General features: G+C 45.1%; 1 protein-coding gene across 1 annotated transcript in view; it reads left to right on the top strand.

The window, feature by feature from the left end:
* HNRNPLL (heterogeneous nuclear ribonucleoprotein L like) overlaps nucleotides 1–14,598 on the top strand; it is a 1,042,368-nt gene that overhangs the window by 448,324 nt on the left and 579,446 nt on the right. The window contains exon 6 of the mRNA XM_044057476.1: nucleotides 5,445–5,478. Coding sequence (XP_043913411.1) covers nucleotides 5,445–5,478 — 34 coding nt within the window. The remainder of the gene's footprint in view (nucleotides 1–5,444; nucleotides 5,479–14,598) is intronic.

Here is a 14,598-nt window from a genome sequence, read left to right as displayed (position 1 = left end):
AGAGGCAGATCTCAATCCCAAGGCTCTGACAGACAATGACAGTGGGGTACCTCAACCCCAATAGGAGGTGAGGATAAGTCTCAACCTTACCGGAAACAGTCCCAATGACTTCCCCCTTCGTATGCCAAGCACTTCCCTTTTGGCAGCCACCTTAGGAGGGAAACTAGCACTTATTTCTCAAAATTGGCAAACAATCACCCAGGACAAATGGGTTCTGAATGTTGTGTCTCAACTTTACAGGTTCCACTTTCACACTTTATCAAGGCTAAAAGGAATGCCAAACCTGCCACAAAATCAATGGGCAGAGGCTCAAAAACAAATTTCAGCCCTCATAGACATGAGAGCTATTCAAAAAGTACCAGAGCAGGAACAAGGGCAAGGATTTTACTCAAGACTCTTCCTGGTCCCCAGAAAAGGACAAAGCCTGGAGACCCATACTAGACCTTTCAACTCTAAATACTTACCTGGAGGTTCCGAAATTCAAAATGTTGACACTACAACAGCTTCTTCCCATGCTGGGCAAGAAAGCTTGGCTTGTTACTCTGGACCTCAGAGGCATACCTGTATGTCCCTATCAGACGAAATTGCAGAAGATACCTCAGACTGAAAGCTGGTACAATGCACTACCAATTCTCTGCACTGCCCTTTGGCTTATCTACTGTGCCCAGGGTCTTTACAAAGTGCCTGGCACCAGTAATTGCATTTTGCAGACAAAAAGGAATTCAAATATATCCATACCTGTACGACTGCCTCATTCAAGCAGAGACTAAGGACATTCTTCTAAAGCATCTGGCATTTGTAAAAAGGTTCCTAATTTCTCTAGGGTACACAGTAAATGAAAAGAAGTCAAAACTAGTGCCCTCACAGCAGATAATATTCCTGAGTGCCAGCTTAAATACAACGGCCCAGATGGCTTATCTCACGCCAGACAAACGAGGACAACTGAGTCAATATTTTCAGTTACGGGCAAAGAAGTCGCATCTCGCTGCAAGAAAAAATTCTGCAGGCCCTTGGATTCATGGCATCCTGCATACTACTAATTCCATATGCCAGACTGCATATGAGGAAATTACAATGGTACCTAAAAAGTGTTTGGACTCGACACTCTCACAGTTTAGAAGCAGTAATACCAGTAATTCCCTGCCTACAACAGAAGTTTCAGTGGTGGGCACAGGCATGTCACCTCAACAAGGGTCAGCCTTTCACTCTACCCACAGCCAGGCAGACTCTAACAACAGATGCTTCGGATTACACCTGGGGAGCACACATGGCAGGAAAATGTATTCAGGGCAAGTGGACCACAGACCAAATGCATCTTCACATCAATCAAAAAGAGATGTTGGCTGTTCAAAATGCCCTAACAGTTTTCAAGGACCTTCTGCATCCAGAACAGTTATTATTAAGGACAGACAACACCACAGTAATGTGGTACATAAACAAGCAAGGGGGCACTCATTCTTGTCCCCAATGCAGGCAAGCCATGACCTTGTGGAACACAGCTCTAACTTATCAAGTTCATCTGCAAGCACAATTCCTGCCAGGAAAGAAAAATACTCTGGCAGACGATCTAAGAAGAAATATCATGGACCCTCACGAATGGAAATTGAATCCACAAATCTTCAGCATGGTAATGCAAAAATGGGGATGCCCAGACATTGATCTTTTTGCCTCCCCACTGAATTGCCAACTACAAAAATTCTGCACAAGGGCTTACCACACACATGCATGGAAAGTGGATGCTCTTTCGTTCAGCTGGAAAAGCCTGAAGTGTATGCCTTCCCACTACTGCCTCTCATTACAAAGGTACTCCTAAAAGCCAGGCAAGAAAAACCACAGATGATCCTGATTGTTCCAGACTGGCCATGCCAGCACTGGTACCCAGTCTTAAAGAACTTAGCTCAAGGCCCACCATGGATTTTGCCTCAAATTTCACACCTTCTGACTCAACAAAACAATCAGATCCTGCAGGTCAGCTCAAAACCCTAAACCTGGTGGCATGGCAGATTCATTAGTCAAACAGGCAACACCTCGCTCTAAAGCTGTTATGGATGTCATTTTGGAGGCCAGGAGGCCTAGCACCAGGAAATCTTACTCAGAAAAAATGGAAGAGATTCTGCGCCTGGAACCAGGCTCGAAGCCTTGACCCTCTTGTCCCAAACATTCCCCAGATTTTACAATACTTAACTGAGATGCTGGACAAAGGCCTATCCTTCTCATAAATTAAGATCCACGCCTCTGCCATTTCAGCACATTACAACACGGATCCTCCTTTATTCTCTCATCCCTTGCTAAAGCAGTACCTCAGAGGGGCTAAAAACATAAGACCACCCCGGAGAGCACCAACACCAACTTGGGACCACAATTTTGTTTTGGAAAAACTGACCCTGCCACCTGTTGAGCCAGCCAATACAGCCGATCTAAATTTTTTATCATGGAAAACAGCTCTGCTCCTGGCAGTAACTTCAGCACGAGGAGTCTCAGAGCTACAGGCTTTAATGGCAGTGGAAACTTTTATTATTTTTATCAGGACAGGGTTTCTTTAAGGACAAACCCTACCTTTATGCCAAAGGTGGTATCTAGTGTGGCTCTTAACCAAACCATCCATTTGCCAACTTTTTACCCAAACCCCCAGAATAAAGGGGAGAAACATCTGCACTCTTTGGACATGCACAGGCAGCTACATTTCTACTAGGACAAAACAAAAGCTTTCAGGAAAACTGAGCAACTGTTTGTAGCATATGCTGCAAGATCACAGGGCAAGGCTATCTCAAAGCAAACTATCTCCAAGTGGATAGGACACTGTATTCGTTACTGCTACACACAGCATGGTAAATTAGTCCCTAATAACATTAGGCCACATTCTGCCAGAGCAACAGCCACTTCAACAGCCTTTCTCAGAGGAGTACCAACCAAGGAAATTTTGGAGGCTGCAACTTGGAGTTTAGTGCACACCTTTACCAAGCATTACCACTTGCCTCTTTACTCTAAATCCAGAGCAGGATTTGCCACTGCAGTTCTGCAGGGCCTCGTAGCCAATCCTAATTCTTTATAGACCAGCCACCCACCCTTAGCTTTGGGATTCTACCCAAGTGTAATGACTGCAGCAGTGTAACATGATGAACATAGTACAGTTTTGTACCTACTATAAATGTAGATGTTCGAGTGTTCACACTACTGCTGTCCAGGTTACCCTCCATCCATCCCCTCTGTCCTAGCTGGACTTATCTTTTCTATCCTGTACAACCTTTGTGGTGTATTTGCTTGTAACTGAAGGTATTGTTTTTATTTTATATATATGCTGTATTAGCTATATGTATTGCCTACCTACTTGGGGGCACCTGACATCTGGGGCAAGAAAAACTGAAGAAAATGGCGTCTGATGCATCTTTTATACCCCTGGCGCACTGATGTCAGGGAAGAAGCGACAGCAACCGACGCCGGACCAAGACTTTGGAACTCTGGCCGACTACGGGACTGCCTGACGGCAGGATAACCCAAGTGTAATAACTGCAGCAGTGTGAACAGTCGAACATCTACATTTATGGTAGGTAAAAAAATGTACTTTTTCAGGCCAACACAGTTATGTATCAAGCCAACTTCAGCTTCCAAGGCAAAGACTAAAACAACTTTAAAGACAAATAAACTAGTACAGCATTCTCCTGGACAGACTTCCATGCCTAAGAAACAGATGCTTAAAGTGGCCGAAGACCTAATTATTTTGATCAGGGGTTCCCATCCCCCTCCTGATGAGAGGCCTTGGCAAGACACAGAATATGATTCTTCTGATCAGGTTTCCATTTCCTCTGACTCCTCTTCAGAACAGGGGTACTCTCTTCTTCCCTATGAGGATTCTGATGTTGAAGAATCTATTCCTTCAACTTCTCCTCCTGAGGATTACTCCTTTGGGGAAACCCTGCATACCATGAGGGAGCATTTCCACTGGGAGAGCCAAGATTACTCAGAGACTTTCTTCTACTTCCTCAGCACAGACCTCTTGCTATTCCACCTGTTCTAGACATTTTAGGTGATGTATTTAGAGAGTCCGGCCTGTCTCCCTACTCTTTACCTCCTACAGCTAAGCCAGACAGATACTACAGGGTTCCAGACTCTCATAAATTTCTATATAAAAACCCTGCTGCTGACCCAGAAACTATATCTCAGGGTCTTAAAGGGGTCAAGGCCTCTACTACAAAAAACCCTGTCCCCTCAGATTGGGATTCAAGGGCACTAGACAGATGGAAAAAAGTTTACATTTCTGCTACCTTGGCTGTAAGGGCTTTAAATTGTCAGTTTCATATGCTTAAATATCAGCAATACTTAATGTCACTGCTAAAACAGAAAATGTTGGCAAATTCTGAATGTTCTAAAAACAAAGAAATGCAGGATTTATTGCAAGCAGTTGAACAAGTGGGAAAGCATACTTTGCAATGTGGTTTTGATTCACTGGAGGCCTCTTGCAGGGCCGCCATTACAGGTTCTGTCATTAGAAGGCATGCTTGGTTAAAGGAACAGAATCTGCCTGATCATGTTAAAGCAAAATTATTGGATGCTCCATTACAGCATGATACTTTGGTGTTAAGGCAGAAGAGGTGTTGAAGAAAATGGAGGATAAAGCGAAATCTATGCAGACAGTAAAGGATTTCTTACAGGTACAACCTCCCAGATTTAGCAGGAACTGGCCTTCTAAGAATTGGTCCTTTCCAGTGTCAGACAGGCCACAAAGAGGCAGAGACGCCCTTTGTGGGTTGCAGACAACAACCCCAGGGCTCATAAAGGCTCAAACAATGGGGTGCTATGTCCTCCAAAAGCAGAGAGGACAAATCACAGCCATATAGGAAGCAGTCCCAATGACTTTCCTCTGCCAATGCCAATCACTTATCTTTTTTCATCACCCTTAGGGGGAAAGCTAGCACTTAAATTGGCACATGATCACCCAGGACAAATGGGTCTTAAACATAGTCTCTCAGGGCTACAGGTTCCACTTTCACACCCTTCCAAAGGCAAAAGGTATGCCAGACCTGCCACACAATCAATGGGCAGAGGCACAAAAACAAGTTTCATCTCTCATGGACATGAGGGCTATTCAGCTAGTACCACAGCAAGAGCAGGGACAAGGATTTTACTCAAGACTTTTCTTAGTACCCAGAAAGGACAAAGCCTGGAGACCTATTCTGGACCTGTCTATTCTAAACCTGTCTATTCTAAACACTTTTCTGGATGTTCCAAAATTCAAAATGTTGACTCTGCAGCAGCTTCTTCCCATGCTGGCAAGAAGGCTTGGCTTGTAATGTTGGACCTCAAAGAGGCATACCTGCATGTCCCAATCAGACATTCTTGCAGAAGATGCCTCAGATTCATAGCTGGCTCAATGCACTACCAATTCTCTGCTCTGCCCTTTGGCTTATCTACTGCGCCCAGGGTCTTCACAAAATGCCTGGCACCAGTAATTGCATTTTTCAGACAAAGAGGAATTCAGATATATCCCTGCTTGGACGACTGACTTATTCAAGCAGAGAACAAAGACATTCTACTAAAGCATCTGGCGTTTGTAAAAAGATTACTAATTTGTCCAGGGTACACAGTAAACGAAAATAAATTAAAAACTAGTACCCTCTCAAGAGATAATATTCCTGGGTGCAAGCTTAAATACAACTGCCCAGATGGCTTATCTCACACCAGACAAAGGCAACTGACTTCATACTTCGAAAGCATGGCAACAAAGACCCAGTTATCTGCAAGAAAAATTCTGCAGGCTTTGGGCTTCATGGCATCTTGCATTCTGCTAATTCCATATGCAAGAGTGCATATGAGGAAGCTACAATGGTATCTAAAACTTGATTGGACTCAACATTGCAACAGCCTGGAAACATTAATTGCTCTCATTCCCTGCCTGCAGCAGGAGTTTCAATGGTGGGCACAGGCCTGTCACCACAACAAAGGACAGCCATTCACCTTACCCACAGCCAGGCAAACACTAACAGATGCATCAGATTATGCCTGGGGGGCCCACATGACAGGAAAATGTATTCAGGACACATGGCTCGCAAGCCAAATGCATCTTTATATCAATCAAAAAGAGATGCTAGCTGTACAGAATGCCCTGACAGCCTTCAAGGATTTACTCCATCCAGGACAACTGCTGATAAAAACGGACAATACTACAGTCATGTGGTACATAAACAAGCAAGGAGGCACACATTCCTACCCCCCCCCCCCCTGCAGACAAGCCATCACTTTGTGGAACACAGCATTGATGTGTCAAGTGCACCTGCATGCACAATTCCTGCCAGGAAAGACAAATAATCTGGCAGACTAAGCAGAAACCTCATGGACCCTCACGAGTGGAAACTAGATCCACAAGTCTTCAGTATGATAACAAGGAAATGGGGATGCCCGGACATGGCTCTATTTGCCTCCCCTCACAACTGCCAACTACAGAGATTCTGCACAAGGACTTATCACAAACAAGCATGGAAAGTGGATGCTCTGTCATTCAGCTGGACAACCCTTACAGTTTATGCCTTTCCTCTACTGCCTCTCCTCCCCAAGGTACTCCTAAAGGTCAGACAAGAGAAGCCAAAAATGATACTGATTGCCCCAGACTGGCCACGCCAGCACTGGTATCCAATCCTAAAGAACTTGTCTCAAGGCCCTGCCTGGACGTTACTTCAAATACCTCATCTACTGACCCAACAAAACAATCAGATCCTGCACAGCCAACTCAGAACACTAAATCTGGCTGCATGGCTGATATTATAACCACTCAGGACACACCTCTCTCTAAAGCAGTTATGGATGTTATTTTGGAGGCCAGGAGGTCCAGCACCAGAAAATCTTATGCAGAAAAATGGCAGAGATTCTGTGCTTGTACCAAATATTCCTCAGATTTTACAATAGCTAACTGAGATGCTGGACAAAGGCCTATCCTTCTCATCAATTAAGATCCATGCCTCTGCCATTTCAGCTCATTACAGTACGGACCCACCTATTTTTTCACATCCACTGCTGAGGCAGTACCTCAGTGGGGCCAAAAACATAAGACCTCCAAGGAGAGCTCCAATACCTACATGGGACCTCAATTTTGTCTTGGAAAAGCTCACACTGCCCCCCTTTTGAGCCAGCCAATACAGCTGACATAAAGTTATTATGGAAAACAGCTCTGTTCCTAGCAATAACTTCAGCAAGAAGAGTCTGAGTTACTGGCATTAATGGCTGTGGAGCCTTTTATTATTTTCCATCTGGACAGGGTTTCTCTAAGGACAAACCCAACATTTATGCCTAAGGTAGTGTCGAGTGTGGCTTTTAACCAAACTATTCATTTGCCTACCTTTTATCCAAACCCACAGAATAAAGGGGAGAGACTACTGAATTCTTTGGACATACACAGACCGCTACGTTTCTACTTGGACAAAACTAAAGCATTCAGAAAGACTGAACAACTTTTAGTGGCATATGCTGCAGAATCACAAGGAAAGGCTATTTCAAAGCAGACTATTTCAAAATGGATAGGCCACTGCATTCCTTTCTGCTATTCACAATATGGCAAATCAGTGCCTAAGGGCATTAGGCCACATTCAACCAGAGCAGCATCCACTTCAGCAGCCTTCTTCAGAGTACCAACCAAGGATATTTTGGAGGCTGCAACTTGGACTTCAGTGCACACTTTTACAAAGCACTACCACTTACATCTTTACTCTACTCTAAATCCAGAGCAGGCTTTGCCACTGCAGTTCTGCAGGGCCTCATAGCCACTCCTAATTCTGTTTAGTTCCAGCCACCCAACCTTAGCTTTGGGATTCAACCCAAGTGTAATGACTGCAACAGTGAAACATGATGAACATAGTACAGTTGTGTACCCATCATAAATGTAGATGTTCGAGTGTATTCACTGTTGCAGTCCAGGTTACCCTCCCACCATCCCCCATTTCATTGCTGGGACTTATCTGTACTTTTCTATTCTATACAACCTGTGTGGTGTATTTGCTTGTAGTTGAAGGTAATGTTTGTTAGTGCATTTTTATAAGCAGAATTTTTAGCCTACCCTTTTTGGGGCACCTGACATCTGGGGCAAGAAAAACTGAAGAAAATGGTGTCGGCTGCATCTTTTATGCCGTTGGCGCACTGATGTCAGGAAGTGGCGACAGCAACCACGCCAGACCAGGACTTTGGAATTCAGGCCGACTGTGGGTAGTCTGCCAGCAGGATAACCCAAGTGTAATGACTGCAACAGTGAATACACTCGGAACATCTACATTTATGGTAGGTACACAACTGTTCTTTGTGTACAGTTACCATAAATGTAGATGCTCGAGTGTATTCACTGTTGCAGTCCTGGTTACCCTCCCTCCAGCCCCTGTTTTTCTCTTACTATACCTCTACTTTCTTTTACTATGCTTAAAAGCCTTTTTGGTGTATTTGCTTTTGTTTGGAGGTATATTTTTGTGTTTTTAATTACTTGTATCTTTTGCTCCCCATTTGGGGGGGCACCTGACATCTGGGGCAAGAAATCTGATGTATTGGCGTCAGCTGCATGTTTTATACCCCTGACGGCCTGACGTCATGGAAGATGGGACAGCAACCGACGCAAGACCAAAGACTTTGTTAATCATCCGACTGAGGGCAACCTGCCAGCAGATTACCCAAATGTAATGACTGCAACAGTGAATACACTCGAACATTTATATTTATGGTAAGTGTACACAACTGTACTTTTCCCTACCTCCAGCCCCCTGGTTTTCTGTATCTTTTCTACCTCTCCTTTCTATGGCCATTTTTAATGGCAGTGGTATTTACTTTTTACTGGTGTTGTTCATCACCATATACTAGCTTCCTATTTGGGGGGCTTCTGACATTTAGGGCAAGAAAAACTGATGTAATGGCGTCAGCTGCCTGTTTTATAACCCTGCCGACCTGACGTCATGGAAGAGGTGACAGCATCCGAAGCAGAAATCCTAAGACTCTGGTATTCGGGCTGACTGAGGGCTACCTGCAGGCAGATAACCCAAGTGTGATGACTGCAACAGTGAATACGCTTGAACATTTATGGTAAGTGTACAGAACTGTACTTTCCCTCTCCTCCTCCCTTCGCTGGTGCATCTTGTAATAGGACCTTTTGTTGTAGTTTAGAGTTAGTTTGTTAATGTGCTTTGCTTCCCCTTCCCCCTCAGTGTTTTGTGTGACTTGAGTGTGATGAGTGGTCTTTAGTGGGAAAAACAGGTAATTTTTTTTCTCTCTTTTTTTTTTTTTCCCATCTGCAGTGTGAGTGTCTTGGATCGAGAGATGGCTGATAAGCCTGTTTTCAAAAGGTGCGAGTGTGGCCATAAATTGTTTCCTGCAGATTGCCACACTTTGTGTGATGTGCTTGGGCTTTCCCATCTGAATATGGATTGCTGTGTCTGTGCGGGTTTTAACCTGCATGCTATCAAGGACACGAAGGCTAAATTGGCCCTGAAAGGCCTTCTCCCACTTCTGAGGTGGTTGCCTTGTCCTCTGCTTCGATCACAGCGGTTGCTGTGGCCTCCTTTCCTTCCTCTCTTACCTTTGCTTCACCTCCCTCCCAGGCTGGGACTCAACCTCCCATTTCTAAGCCTGTGGAAGTGGAGTAGAAAAGAGGCAGAGAGGAGAGAGAGAGAGCCAAAACCACATAAGCCTGAAAAATGTAAGAGGTCTCTGGACCTGCCTTCTCCCGCCAAAAGTCAGCCTGGGATCCGTGACTCCCTCCTATTTCTAAGCCTGTGGAAAAGAGGCAGAGAAGAGAGAGAGCCAAAACCACATAAGCCTGAAAAATGTAAGAGGTCTCCGGACCTGCCTTCTCCTGCCAAAAGTGAGCCTGGGATCCGTGACTCCCCTCCACCCCGATCTCCGAGATTTTCCCTGGAGCTGGAGGAGACACGATGTTCTTCATGTTTCACTGTTGCAGTCATCACATTTGGGTTATCTGCTTGCAGTAGCCCTCCGTTGGCTTGATTATCAAAGTCTTGGGTCCTGCGTCGGTTGCTGTCTCATCTTCCATGACGTCAGGTAGGCAGGGGTATAAAGCATGCAGCTAATGCCATTATATCAGTCTTTCTTGTCATGCGGTGCCCGAAGCAGAAGCATTTTACAAGTGCCGGTTGGCCAATTCCTGAAAGTTTCAGAACCGAAGTCTTCAACTAAAGCTAAGTACCCCGGTGGGGAAACTTATTCTTGCTCTAAACAGATATCAGTAAAAGTCAATAATTGTATTTCTTGTGGAAAGCAAATGCCTCATAAAGATTTTAATTTGTACTGTGTTCCTTGCTTAGGCCCTGACCACAACGTACTTCGCTGTCGGTTTTGTGCCTTATTTAAACAATGAACTATTCGTCGTCTGTATAGTTACTCTGTTCAATTATCCAGCTACGTCTTCAGTAAACCACCCGACTGCTGACATTCCGAAAAAACGCAAAGATAAAGACAGACCGCCTAGGTCCAAAGCTGCCGACGATGCGTCTCCTAAGCTAGTCGCCAGTTTGCAGGTACTCCGTGAGGAGCTTTCGCAGCCCGTGATACCCGCTACTTCAAATTCGCAGGCCTCTACTGAGACCCATTCGGAGTCAGATATGCCGTGACATGCCTCAACTGTGGAACCTGCGGATGTATCTACCTTGGATTGGTCCGGAGCTGCTGTGCAGGCACCGGCTTCTGAGGGTCTATTCAGGCCTACTAACTTTCATATTTAATAGATGCCATTTTCTTCCTCAAGGCCTAAAACTCGATCCATGCCTGGAAAACCGACACCAGACCCGCATGGTCAGGCCTCTATGCCTAAAAAAAAACAAATAATGGCTGAAGATCTTATTACTTTAATCATGGGAAGCCAACCTTCCCCCTCTAAGAGACCTAGGACTTTTGCTTATGATACTTCTGAGCAGGATTCTGAAATTTGTTTCCTCTGATGACCAGGATTTACCTTTATCTACCTATGAGGATTCTGATGCAGAGGACTCTATTCCTTCTGCTTCCCCTACAGAGGATTTCTCTTTTGGTGAAACCTTGCATACTCTTAGGGAGCATTTCCGCTGGGAAAGCCAATGATTCTAAAGAGGCTTAGGGATTTCTTACTCCTGCCCCACACAGACCTTTAGCTATCCCCCCTGTACTGGACATTGTTGATGATGCCTTTTCGGAATCTAGCTTGGCCCCTGACTCTCTACCTCCTGCTCCAAGAAAACCTGATAGATATTACAGGGTTTCTGACTCTCAAGTTCCTTTTTAAAAATCCTAATGCAGATCCCTTGACTATTTCACAGGGACCCAAGGGCATTAAGGCTACTACTGCCAAAAATCCTACCCCCTCTGTTAGAGATTCCAGGGTGCTGGATAGATGGGGTAAGAAGGTATACATTTCTGCAACCTTGGCCATTAGGGCCTTAAACTGCCAGTTTCATATGTTATATCAGCAGCATATTATTGGATTGCTTAAACAGAAAATGATGTTGATTCCTGACTGTGCTGAAAATAAGGATTTACAGGATTTAATGTATTCTGCTGAAAAAGTTGGAAAACATACTTTGCAATGTGGATGTTCTTCGTCTCACATTGCTGCAGTCATAACCTGTGGGTAGTCCGCTGTCCTCGGTCGGCCCGAATACCAAAGAGTTAGGCTGGCGTCGGTCATGGGCGCCCGGAGCTGACGTCAGTACGTAGTAGTACTTAAGCGCATGACCGGCGCCATATCCTCAGTCTTTCTTGCCGCGTGGTCCGAAGCAGAAGCAGCGTTTGCAAGTGCCGTTCGGCGTTCTGAAATTTTCAATTTTCGAGTTTCAGACCGAAGACCAAGTTGGGCTAAGTACCCCGTTGGGGAAAATTTTTGTCTTTTCTTGCCTCAGTTATCCGGTTGTCAGAAAAAGTTAATAATTGTATTTCTTGTGGGAAACAGATACCTCATAGGGACTATCATTCTCTCTGTATTCCTTGCTTAGGGCCTGAACACGACGTAGTCGGGTGTCGCTTTTGCGCTAGATTTAATAAGCGCACCATTAAACGCAGATAGACTGTGCTAGGCTTGTTTTCGGTAAGCGGTGTAACTACAACATGCCGTCGGATCCTCCGACGCCCGCTACCGCAAAAAAGCGAAAAGATAAATCCTTAAGGTCTAAACCGGATGAGTCGTCCGTTGCGGACGCCGGTTCTATGGAATCTACGGTTGAATCTGTGGATCCAGCCGGGGCCTCGGCTGGATCCCAGGGGGAACCTTTACTTTTGCAGGAGTTGGCCTCTCAGGAGTCAGTTCAGGCCGAGGGTGCTTCTCAAGTTTCTGTGGTTCCATCCTTACAAACGGTTATTAGGCCTTCTACTTCAGTCACAAAAGGCCCTGCTAAGGCTAGACCTAGTGTTTCTGGTACGAGCCACAGCCCTGGTTCTTCGGGCTCTGTTCCTAAAAAGCATATGTTGAAAATGGCAGAGGATTTGATTACTTTGATCAGGGGTTCTATGCCCCCTCCAGAGAAGAGGCCTAGGGTGGAGACAGATTTAGAGGGAATGGAACATTCCTCAGATTTCTCGGAGTCCTCAGCTGAGGATTTTCAGGATTTTCCTCCCTATTCTGATTCAGATGCAGAGGATTCCTGTCCTTCTGCTTCCCCTCCAGAGGATTTTTCCTTTTCTGAAACCTTGCATTCCATGAGGGAGCATTTCAAGTGGGAAGGTCAGGATTTTTCAGATTCTCGTAAGAGGCTTAGGGAATTTTTGTTTTTGCCACAACATAGACCTTTGGCTATTCCCCCTGTTTTAGATGTTGTTCAGGATGTTTTTTCTGAAGCTTCCCTTAATCCTGATTCTTTACCCCCTGCCCCTGTCAAGCCAGACAGGTATTAGAGTGCCAGAGGCACATAAATATTTGTATAAGAGCCCTAGAGCTGACCCGGAAACTATTAGTCAAGGGCCTAAGGGGGTCAGGGCTTCTGTGGTTAAGAATCCAGTTCCTTTGGATAAAGATTCTAGAGCGTTGGATAGGTGGGGTAAAAAAGTGTACACCTCTTCTACGTTAGCTATGAGGGCTTTAAATTGCCAATTCCATATGCTGAAGTATCAGAACTTTTTGTTAGGTCAATTGAAATCTAAGGTAGATGCTTTCTCTGAGGGTATATATAGAGTGTAAAGAATTACAGGACCTGGTTCTTGCTTCAGATCAAGTTGGTAAACATTCTTTGCAGTGTGGCTTCGATGCCCTTCAGGCCTCTTCCAGGGTAGCTGCTACTGGTTCAGTTATTCGTAGACATGCCTGGCTTAAGGATCAAAATTTGTCAGAGCATGTTAAAGCTCGGATTTTGGATGCTCCCCTTCAATCTGAAGTTCTTTTTGGTTCCCCTGTGGAGTCAGTTTTGAAAAAAATGGAAGACAAAGCTAAGTCTATGCAGACAGTTAAGGAATTCTTGCAAGTGCAGCCCCCTACGTTTAGCAGGAATTGGCCTGCAAGAGGATGGTCTTACCCTTCTTCAGATTTTCAGTCTAAGGGCAGGTCTAGACATGGTAGGGGTAGGGCTCACGCTCAGGGTTCTTTTAGACCCAGGACTTGGAGTTCTCCTGCACAATCTTCTGGTGAGGGCAGGGGGTCAGCCTTTTCGTAAACAGACCCAATGACTTATATCTCCAGCTGCCAGATCCTTCCTTTCTGGCAGCTCCTCTGGGAGGAAAGTTGGCACTTGGCATTTGGTCACCCAGGACAGATGGGTGTTGGACATAATAAATCAAGGCTACAAGTTTTATTTCCACACTTTTCCCCCTTTCAAAGGCATGCCAGATGTACCTCCTCAGCAAAGGCTGGAGGCTCAGGAACAAATTTCTTTGCTTTTACAGATGGGGGCAATCCAGGTGGTACCTCCGTCAGAAGAAGGCCTAGGGTTTTATTCTCGACTATTCCTAGTGCCAAAGAAAGGAAATACTTGGAGGCCAATTCTGGATTTTTCCATTCTCAATACATACCTAGACATTCCAAAGTTCAAGATGTTAACTTTACAGCAACTTCTGCCCCTGATAGGCAAAGATCACTGGATGGTAACTTTGGATCTCAAAGAGGCTTATCTTCACATTCCTATCAGGCCCAGCTGCAGGAGATTCCTGCGCTGGCTGGCACTTCTCATTATCAGTTCTCTGCATTGCCCTTTGGTTTATCTACTGCGCCCAGGGTGTTCACAAAGGTTCTGGCTCCTGTAATAGCTTTCTTAAGACTGAGGGGAATACAAATTTATCCTTATCTGGACGATTGCCTGATTCTAGCTCAGGACAAAGACAAGTTACTTCCAACAGCTACAGTATGTAATGGCAGTTTTAAGGTGCCTAGGGTATTCTGTGAACGAAACAAAGTCCAGTCTAGTACCCTCTCAGGACATGTGCTTTCTGGGTGTGAGACTGAATACAGCCTCTCAGATGGCTTTTCTGACCCCGGACAAACAAAGAACTCTTCCTCTATACTTCCAGCGATTATCAGTACTGTCCAGGCTGACTGCAAGGACAGTCCTTCAAGCCTTGGGGTTCATGGCATCTTGCATTCTGGTACTTCCCAATGCCAAACTGCATATGAGGAAGCTACAATGGTATCTCAAAAGTGTATGGACTCAACACTGCCACGATTTGGAC

This window comes from Protopterus annectens, chromosome 1.part2, assembly GCF_019279795.1.
Source record: "Protopterus annectens isolate FY-2018-M chromosome 1.part2, PAN1.0, whole genome shotgun sequence".
In the NCBI taxonomy this organism is placed as follows: Eukaryota; Metazoa; Chordata; order Ceratodontiformes; family Protopteridae; genus Protopterus; species Protopterus annectens.
Note: the sequence above shows the minus strand (reverse complement) of the source record. Positions and strands in the feature narration are given on the sequence as shown.